The 10,921-nt window shown below is 31.3% G+C and overlaps 1 protein-coding gene across 1 annotated transcript in view; it reads right to left on the bottom strand.

Annotated features, from left to right (window-relative positions):
- Positions 1-10,921, bottom strand: part of LOC111709576 (FMRFamide receptor) — a 31,058-nt gene that overhangs the window by 16,319 nt on the left and 3,818 nt on the right. The window contains exons 2-5 of the mRNA XM_023483308.1: positions 9,280-9,351; positions 6,848-6,957; positions 6,299-6,381; positions 5,680-5,735 (exon numbers count right to left, since the gene is read on the bottom strand). Of these exons, the coding sequence (XP_023339076.1) occupies positions 5,680-5,735; positions 6,299-6,381; positions 6,848-6,933 (225 nt within the window). The 5' untranslated portion in view covers positions 6,934-6,957; positions 9,280-9,351. The remainder of the gene's footprint in view (positions 1-5,679; positions 5,736-6,298; positions 6,382-6,847; positions 6,958-9,279; positions 9,352-10,921) is intronic.

A 10,921-nucleotide genomic window follows, 5' to 3' on the forward strand; every position in this document is an offset into this window, starting at 1 on the left:
GTGAAAATTGATTCCCATGTCTGGCTGTGACATCCATCTTGTGTTTACTTTTCCGCCCAAAGACAGTACACTGCAGTGCAAAAAATGCGTACAACTCTGAAATAACTTTCCTTCCATTAGCTCCTTGGTGTTGACAAACGAAATTCTCATATTTGTTCATCAGTAAACAGAAATTATAATCAACAACAATTGAAAAATTTATGTTTTTTTAAATACTTCTCTCATTCCAACATTTTGTTTTCTATTTTTAGAATTTTCATTCATTTAAATAAAATTGTATTGCTGTATATTTTATCTTTTCTATTAAATATAAACATCATTATTTGTCATTCATAAAACAAATGTTAAATCAATAAAATTTATTAAACGTTCTAAAGTTTAAAATTTTATAGAACTTAAGTATGTATAGTAATTGAACCAATGAAATCGAATAAAAAATTGCAAATAGATACTAAAGAATCTATAGACGAGAGCTAATTAGACACTAATTAGCGGACATGAGGAAACTGTATTAAAAACTTGTCAATTATTACTTGTCTCCTATTAAATGCTTTTAAGAAGTCTTTAAAAGGTTTACCAAAAATCTGAGAAGATTTGACAATATTTCATTTACTTTCCCTAAACTAAGAAATTAAAATATATTAGCCAAACAAACAGGATTATTTTTTGGATCTTTTCCCCGTGTAATTACTCTAATGATATACATTTTGAATGGTTTCATAAAAAAGCTATTAAAGAATAACATTTTTTTAATGTTGGAACTTTCATAAGTTTAAAGTATTTGTGTGGACCAAAAACCTTAACAATTCTAGAAAAAAGTATTGCTCATCACAATTTGTAACACTTGGTTATAATTCAAGATCAAAAATGTTATGTTAAAATTGGTCATAATTATATTTTCTATTTCAGCGCTAAATTTAAACAATGGGCGTCTGTAATAGATTGGTCTAATCAAGAATAAACTAGATATCAATGTCTATAATTTCAAATGATGATTATTTTTCAATTCCGCATTTCTACTGCAGGAAAACATTTAGGAATTATCAGATTGAACACTTTAAACCCTATATTCCAAATTATTGATTATATAAAGGTTTCAAGGGTACCGTTATGAATGGAGCATTGCCACCTTGAATGGAGCGTCATTTGAAATTACGCTTACAATTCTAAACCATTTAGTTGAAATTGTGGTTATACTGAGCAAGGAGATATCAGAGCTCAAACAACAGAAGCAAGAAGAGAAGGAGATAAAAAACCAGCTTAGAAAATGTGAGGACGACCTAGATGAATCAAAACAGCGTCAATTAAAAGGAAACCTCATCCTCTCCTGTCAAAAACCAAAACCTGGCAGTCCATCCATCATCAAAAGTGATGAACAGCTGGGTAGCAGCTCCATTTCTGCTCATTGCATAGAGCTAGTAAAACAGAAATACAAAGTAGAGATACCTGAAGGCGATATTCAGGCCTGTCATAGGCTCCCAAATGGATCGGTATTGCTTAAGATATGGCAAAGAGGCCCAACTTCAGCCTGGAATCGACTTTTGTCTGGAATCAAGACTGGAGGAAACAAGGAATTCAAGCTGTTCATAAACTTCCAGATGACGACAAGAAGAAGTTCCTTAATGTATGAAATAAGACAGCTAAAGAAACAAGGAAACCTTNTTATCTGCAATTCTCATTCGTTTATAGTGGGCCAACCAATTAAAACAACCTACTCTGGTTAGGCGGGTCCAAACTACATAGTAAATTGTGATTTTTTATTTGTATTATCTCGTGCTTTGTAGTTGAATAAAAATATGAAAAAATATGAATGAGTCCCTTTAAAAACTCGGTAGTAGCCAACTCCCTGGTCAATTCAACTCTGCCAGAAAACTGATTATAAGACTAATCAATCAATCAATCCATCCAACACAAATATACAAACATATTGAACTCGTCTTGTTTATCTGTCAAATTTATATGTACATATGTACTTTGCTTGTCTCTTGGTCTATTTGTTTGTAACCAATAAGTCAAAACGACTGAACCGATAGGACCCAAATTTTCTGCGGGACCTCACATTACCCCAGGGAAGGTTTCCGGATGCTCAGAATTACAAAAAGTTGTATCCAAAATTTTCTTTTCTTCATCAAAATTAAAAAAAAAAATTGCATTTCCGCAAAATTTTTTATTTTTGTTTTATAACTGAGAAAAAGAAGAAAGATTGTGCAAAAATTAAAAGTTGAATAGAATATGGGCGCTAAGCTCCCTGATAGCCTAATATGTTAAATGTGGATTGAAGAGTTTTATTTCTAGAGGATATCCAGGACTTGCAGATCATATACAAGTCATTAACTGCCAAAAAAAAACATTAAGACTATTTGGTGAAACTTAAAAAAATTACTTACTTTTGTACTAACACAATTAATGTATACAGGGGGAGGGAGTCAATTCCCCACCCTAGACTACTTTTGGAATTGTATTTTTTTAAGGGGGGGGGGGATGCCTGATATTTAATTCAAGGATACGCAATTAGTATCGAAATCTATATTCAGGTCAAAAATAGCAGAAGAAAAAAGTTGCAATGCGCTGTTTTTATCCTTTTTAATTTCATCGTTGCTCGGTTTAACAAGATTAAATCTTTGTTTAAGGTAAAACTATATGCATTTGAAATAAAAAGCATTTGCTGTCAGTTTTAAGCCTTTTATTTGTCCCTCAGGACTCGAAACGAAAATAAAATGAGAACCTATATAAACCATGTATATTCATATATATATGTATATAAAGTGGTAATCTCTGTTTTTTCCAATCATAATTCATGAATCCTTTGACAGATTTGCATTAAATGTGTTGTTATGGGTTGTTATGGGAATGTTCTGTATTCCTTGGTTAAAAATTGAGTTAAAAAAATGTTGAGTTAAAAAAATGATGGTCTTTTTATAAAAAGTTCATCCAGATTTGAATTACACATAAAAAAAATTTATGATTTTTCCGTTTTTTTATAAAGAAAGGAGAAATCCATATTTCTGAAATATTGTTTTATTAAAATGTTTGATATTTCTATATTTTTATAACTTCATATAACTTTGCGTATAGAATATTTAGAATTCGTCATTTTGTAATCCTAATCGTTTATTGGACCAAACTGTACTTTTATTAAAGTTTATTTTATTAAGTTATCATTTAATTTCTCAATTTTATGACTTTCTTTAATTTAAATACAATCAGCCGTTTCCAAATTCAGGGGAAGAAAGTTCCAAACCGTTATTGAACTGATACTGATTGAGTGTCCTGAGATGGAATTTAAAGAGTTTGAGCCTTGGTTTAAATCCGCCAAAACCCGGTTTAAATTAAGCGCCGGCTTAAATCTTGAAACATTTGATACAATTTTAAGTGGAACCAACCATATTTAAACCACGGCTTAAATTTAAACCGCCGCTCAAATTCTTTAACTATGGCCAAGGGTCTTTTTAATTTAAGCCAAGTAGGAAAAAACTTTCAGACAAGCGCCTTTTTAACTTAAAATCTGAACATAAATTAAGTAGGAAATGAATACATTTTGTCGCGTGATTATAATATTCCAGACCAGATAGGGTTAAGATAGTTACATAGAAGTTATTTGATGTTGTTGAAACAAATAGGATGGGCACTCAATTAGAGTTTACATTAATATTTATATATAATGTCTATTGTTTTGCAATTGAATAAAATATAGTGTAACGGAGTTTAAAGTGCGTATTTTTAACAAAGAATGTCAGATCATGGTTGAAATCAATTACTTCTGTATATGGGAACTCTGTTGGGTGTTTACATAAACTAAAACTCCTTTTTTGTAAAATTCACAAACGAATGTAACAGATCCTTTAAGAATTGATATTTGTGCTTTTATGAATAGTTAAAATGTATTTTATATGTTTGTATTTTTTGTGAACATCCTGTGAGCACTGTGTATTTTTAAGTATAGACTCAAGGTTAAGGCTACGCCTTAAACCTAACGTTGAAACCTTGGAAAGATGATATCATCAGTTGTAGCTAATCCTTGAGCAGCTCCGGAGTTCTAAACCAACTCTGTACCATCAAAAGGGTATTTTATTAATATTCTAAAATCAGAATAGAGTTATCATTTTCGGACCAAGTCCTGGACCAGAAAGTTCATCTACGCCTGCAGTTTCAAGCAGCTCCCTACAGAAGCAGCCTTCTACATTTCTGCTTCAGACAGCTCTAACGGTTCATCTACACCGGGTTCAAGCAGCTCCCTACAGAAGCAGCCTTCTACGGTTCTGCTCCAGACTGCTCCCTGTTCTGAAGACTCATCAATTCCAGCAGTTGAGAAGCTCCCTAAACCCCCCCACAGAAACTGACTACACAGTAATAAAGCTCCCATATATTCCGTAACAAGTTTTTACCAATAAACATTTTTCAACCCCCACCATGTATCATTTAGTTAGACCTAAGGTTTAACAGCCTATAAGTACGGTATTGAATAGAATGTTGGCATGACCCCCCCCCCCAGCGGGAATAGGGTTAACAATAGAAATGTGGGATATTGTTTTTAGAAACGCAGGAAGTTAAAATCACCTTAATTCTCCATTTTTAAAAGTAAAATGAGCAAAACAATTCATTAAAAAATTCTGCAGTTCCTTTTAATTGGTTTGGCTTGAAAAAATGGCAAGTGATTCGAATATTTATGAAAAAAGTAATATTAGGTTTTTTTTCTAAAACGTTTCCAAGATTCAAATTTATGATAGATTTGAAAAAAAAACTTTTGTACAGTTTTTTAAAATTTTTATTTAATGGTTCTTACAGTTTCATTTTTATAAAAATCTATATTTGTATTTGTCATTATGCTTCATGATATGTTGGAAATAATTTATTCAACTAAAAATTGCCTTGGACACAGGAGGAGTTTTTAAAACTCAGTCTTATGTGTGTAACATAAGAATGGCTTAGATGATTAGAACCTGTGTCCCCTGGTTTTAAACATTAAATATTCCAATACCTCTGATTCTTTATTGGAGCATTTTGGGGAAAACTGCTTAAAGAAATTGATTTTAACAATTTTTAAAGATAGCAAATTGTTATATTTGTAGATATATGTTTTTTTCTTTTCTTTACAATCTTTCATTTAAAAGATGTATTGGTTAAATATTATAAAAATATTTTCATGATGTATCTAGATATAATATACACAACAAATAATCATTTTAACCTCATAGAAATATATAGCTAGCTGCATAGAAATATATAGCTAGCTGCATAGAAACATATAGCTAGCTGCATAGAAATATATAGCTAGCTGCATAGAAATATATAGCTAGCTGCAAAGAAACATATAGCTAGCTGCATAGAAATATATAGCTACCTGCATAGAAATATATAGCTAGCTGCATAGAAATATATAGCTAGCTGTATAGAAATATATAGCTAGCTGCATAGAAACATAAAGCTAGCTGTATAGAAATTTATAGCTAGCTGCATGACAATTTTTAGGTCATCAACTCACCTTGCCAATCCATAGGTTACAAAAGGCAAACAAATTTGATATATAGTTTTTTCAAGACAATAAAAACAGTATTCCTTGACCACGCATGTGAAGACTTATTTAGAATGATAAATATTCTAATACAATACTAGTTCAATATTATTATTATTATTATCATTATTATTGTTATTATTATTGTTATTATCATTATCCTCTACCTGAGCTAAAGGAAGAGAGTATGGAAGAGTATATTTATGACCACGAAGAAAGAATTCTAAAATAAAATGAAAAATCTGAGCTTCAACGAGCAGGATCAATTATATACACTGGGACACTTAAAACTGTGGAATACGAAGACGATATTTAACCAATCTTACGTGTATTTGATGCCATTGCAAAGCAAACGGTTTTATTATTAACTGGAAAATCAGTTTTCTTCAAGGAAAACCTGTTAAAATTCATTGATTTTTAAAATATTGTGACTCACAATGTTCTTAAAGAGGAAAGAAATTAATTTTGGTATTGCGGAGCAAAATCAACTTGTTCCTGGTTCTCATGCATGAAGGGTGATAGGAAACAAGTTTCCGTCAAATAATATCACTCCGTCCTAGTGAGATATTCAGGTTTTTTTAAGACACACCCTGTACAGCTGCAGACACCTTTTAAATGGAATAACTTTAACAGAATAAAAGTTACTAGGCATTTAATAGGTGTATCCAGCTGTACAGGGTGTGTCTTTAAAAAAACTCAATATCTCACCAGGACGGAGTGATATGATTTCACGGAAACTAGCCATTTCGCCCTAAATATGTTTTAACGCCATGTTAAGAACATTACCTGAACTAAGAGTAGGAAGGGAGAAAGAAATTAAACTGCTGATTATATGAATAGAATCAGTCATAGCCAACAAAACTAGCAGTCTAAACAGATATCAGTTTAATTGCTGATAGTATGAATATTCATAGCTAACAATATCATTTTATTAGCACCAAAAATAAAACTACATTTAGTATAGAAAGGAATTGAGTCTTTGCCACAAACTCTGAAGTTATAATCCCTATATATCTTTGGAGCCCAATGTCGTAAATCTTTGATATTTCAAACTTATATTATTTGATCTAACAGAATTCATAGTTTGAAATATCTAAGATCTACGACATTGGAATCCAAAGATATAGGGTTTAGAAAAGCAGATTTTGTGGCAAAGACTCAATTTCTTTTGTATTGAAGTGTTATCGAAAAATTATAGATACAAAAGGGTGAGATGGTTAAATGTTTTATTTAAATTATTGGATTTATGTTTCAGTATTATTAAGATTAGCTAAAATCCAATTATTTTTTATGGAGCTTTTAAGAAAAATAAAGATTTTCCTGAAAAAACTAAACCTGTGGAATGTTCTCTGAGTTCTTTGTCTAACAAAGAATAGAATAGAATATGTGTTGAGGATTAGTCCGATCACACCAATACCCATAGTTAGCACTCCTTCCACAAAATACTAAAAATATTTTTTTGGGTAATGAAAATCCATATTTTCTTGTACAGTATGTATATATTTATAAGTCGTAGAACTCTCTGATAATCTTTTTGTCTGTTTGTTTGTTTGTTTGTTTCCAAGCCTAACTCATGTACCCCTTTTCAACCTTGACCGATTTGTGTCAAATTTGAATTGATAAACTCGGTAGAACTAAGGGAATGTTTTTAGATTGGTTTGAACATTTGGATTCCTTGGCAAAGCTGGGTTTCCAAGCTTAACTGTGAAATATGAAGACGACAACCCTGTGTGTTTTTCCTGCATGTTGTATAAAGAATATAGCTTTATCACCCTCCGTTTTGTACTGTATTTCTAGTTCTTTTATACATTGTCATCATTTATATTCTTTCTTCAGTTTGGCATAGTAGTCATTAATACCGTTGATTGAATACGCATAACAATTTAGGAATACAAAAATGCAGTGACACATATTTCAGGCCCTACTTATAATCATTTATATTAATACAATTATAACTTCTTAACTTTTAAACAAGCAGCCGAAATTACTCTTTCTTCCAAAGCAAATTTTATTTAATAATATAACAATTCAAATAAGCCCATTTGTTGCTTCTGGAGCTATAGCTTGTTTATAGATACTTAAACAAAGATTTAGTATTTTAAACTTCCATTTATTTTACTATTCACAATGTTTACAAAAGCGTTAATATTAAAGTAGGAAACCTTTTCCAAGAATTTGTGAACAAACAATATATATTTGTCTTGTTTGTCGGTTTGTCTCTTTGTTTGTTTGTATGTCAAAAGTCAAAACTGGTGAATCGACTGGGCCTAATTTTTTTGTGTCAACTCACATATAGACAGGCAAAATTAAATGTTTTGTCTAAGAAAAAATTTTGATTTTAAAATTTTTGAATATCCAAATAAAAATCTTTAAAATCCGTGTCATTTTTTGCTTAGTTTTAGAAAAAAAATCCATTTTAAAGTTCCATTCTTAAAAATTACTCGTTCATTGATTTTTGTAAAAAATATGAATAGATCAATAGTCTTTTCTAAATCAACAAACAAATTAAAGATCAAAAAAAATTACTGAAACAAAAGTACCAATCAGAATATTAAATCACGAAAACGGAGAATTTTATTTTATGTTTAAAAAGATAGTTTTATTTAATTCTTGTTTTAAATAATGTTTTGAACTTCTAGCGAAATGTCAATGTACACATGGCACATCACTCTCCTCTTAATACCACTATTTCTACGGTCAGAATACTGGAGATCACTGCAGTACGCAACAAAAGTTCAGTTTAGGATAACATACAAGCACAAAGGTTATATTACAAGGAAAGTTAATTGCAGTTGCGTATACTCTGCGTACATATTGAAACCAGTTCTCTCTGGGCGGAATTTGTAAAAAAGAATGGATGCATCAATGTTCGTTTTGTATCCGAGGAGGTTAAATGCATTAAATTTAATAATTTTAAAAATTTACAATTCACATAATAGTTTCCAGTGACCAGAATATTTCATTGATTTTTTTATGTGAAAGATGGATCCCATGTCAGGCTTTCAACATCCGACTTGTGTTTACATTACCGCCCAGAGAGAGTACACTGCAGTACAAAAGATGCGCACACCTCTGAAATAACTTTCCTTCCATTATAACCATGACAAGAGCTGTGTAGGAGGGGAGGGGCATTTTTGCTAATTGCTTTAACAGGAATAATAATCATATCTTTTTATCATCTTACTAGAAGGAAATTATTTATTTGGTGTAATTAGGGTTGTTAATTGTTTTCAAAATGATCAAAAAATAACTATCTTTTTCAATTCGCTTTTCGTTTTTTAAAGCGATCTTTTTTGAAAACATTTTTGCTAATGAATCTGAGTTTTATGTCAATTAATTTGATTTTTTTTACAGGAAGAGAAGTTTATGAATGTTGTCTTAAATGTATATTTTTATCGAGAGACATAACCTTAATATTTTCTTACCAAAGGATTTTCTGATCTAAGGGTTTTCCGACCAAAAAATGTATTTTGTCTTAAAGGTCGTTACGAAGGGTCGTCGTTAACAATCGTTAACGATCGTCAAAAATTAAAAACGACCTACCTACGTTAACGAAACGACGAACTAAAACTAAAAAACGACTTATTCGTTTTTAAAATTTTAAAACTCGATCTTTTTAAAAAAAAAAACGATCGCTCCCTAGGTGTATCTTACCGTTTTGTCGTCCATAGTTTGTATGTATATCGTACAACATTCTCTAATGGCCTAAAGGTTGGTCTGGTACTTCAAATGAGCCGAAGTTTTCAGTGTGGCCGGGTGGGGGTTACCTGATTACTAATCGTATTTGATTCATTGGATGGTGGGTAATCGTTAATCAGCAGCTCACTCTGGTTCGCACTCTAAACATTTTAACTATTAAAAGTCTATTCCTATGTTTTTGTAAATCAAAATTAAGTTAGCAACTTAGCAATAACAATACTTTCTTGATTTTTTTTCGTAAATTAGAAGTTTTGTTAATACTGAGCATATTGTAGCTTCTAGTTTTTATATTATAGAACATTTATAAGATTTGTAGGTAGTTCTAAATGTCCCAAATTGGTGTTTATCGCAGTAAAAGGAATTGTATACTTAATTTCCAGTGACCCTCCCTTTATGGAACGGTATGTTTTATTCACAAGGTACACCTAATTTATGGAATGCCATGTTTTATTCACAAAGGTATACACCTAATTTATGGAATGCCATGTTTTATTCACAAAGGTATACACCTGATTTATGGAATGGTATGTTTTATTCACAAAGGTATACACCTGATTTATGGAATGGTATGTTTTATTCACAAAGATACACCTAATTTATGGAATGGTATGTTTTATTCACAAAGGTATACACCTGATTTATGGAATGGTATGTTTTATTCACAAAGGTATACACCTGATTTATGGAATGGTATGTTTTATTCACAAAGATACACCTAATTTATGGAATGGTATGTTTTATTCACAAAGGTAAACACCTAATTTATGGAATGGTATGTTTTATTCAAAAAGGTATACACCTGATTTATGGAATGGTATGTTTTATTCAAAAAGATACACCTAATTTATGGAATGGTATGTTTTATTCACAAAGAATTTATGGAATGGTATGTTTTATTCACAAAGGTACACCTAATTTATGGAATGGTATGTTTTATTCACAAAGATATACACCTAATTTATGGAATGGTATGTTTTATTCACAAAGGTACACCTAATTTATGGAATGGTATGTTTTATTGACAAATGTACACCTAATTTATGGAATGGTATGTTTTATTCACAAAGGTATACACCTGATTTATGGAATGCCATGTTTTATTCACAAAGGTATACACCTAATTTATAGAATGGTATGTTTTATTCACAAAGGTATACACCTAATTTATGGAATGGCATGCTTTATTCACAAAGGTATACACCTAATTTATGGAATGCCATGTTTTATTCACAAAGGTATACACCTGATTTATGGAATGCTATGTTTTATTCACAAAGGTATACACTGTAGAGGATATGAAATCCCCGAAAGAGGATTATGAAATCCGCAAATCAGTTGTGTCGGACCCTGGAACTGGAGAAGACCTTCTCAACTTCCTCTCCTTTTATACACTCTTTATTTAATTTGTTATTTTATCTAGAAGCAAGAAATGTACATCTAAAGTGGTGACCCCAGGCAACAAAAGAACCATGGCCGAAAACACAGCCTCCTGATCAGAAACAGCTCAAGAACTGGACGAGGATGACAATCTCAAGCTTAAACTTCTTATCCACGAGTTCACTATTCCTTCGTCCTACAATCAGCTATTCCTGAAGCTAATAAGCTAAACCTCAGCTACTCCGTGAGCTAATAAGCTAAACCTCAGCTACTCCTGGAGCTAATAAGCTAAACCTCAGCTACTCCTGGAGCTAATAAGCTAAACCTCAGCTA

Source organism: Eurytemora carolleeae, unplaced genomic scaffold (assembly GCF_000591075.1).
Source record: "Eurytemora carolleeae unplaced genomic scaffold, Eaff_2.0 scaffold862, whole genome shotgun sequence".
Lineage (NCBI taxonomy): Eukaryota > Metazoa > Arthropoda > Copepoda > Calanoida > Temoridae > Eurytemora > Eurytemora carolleeae.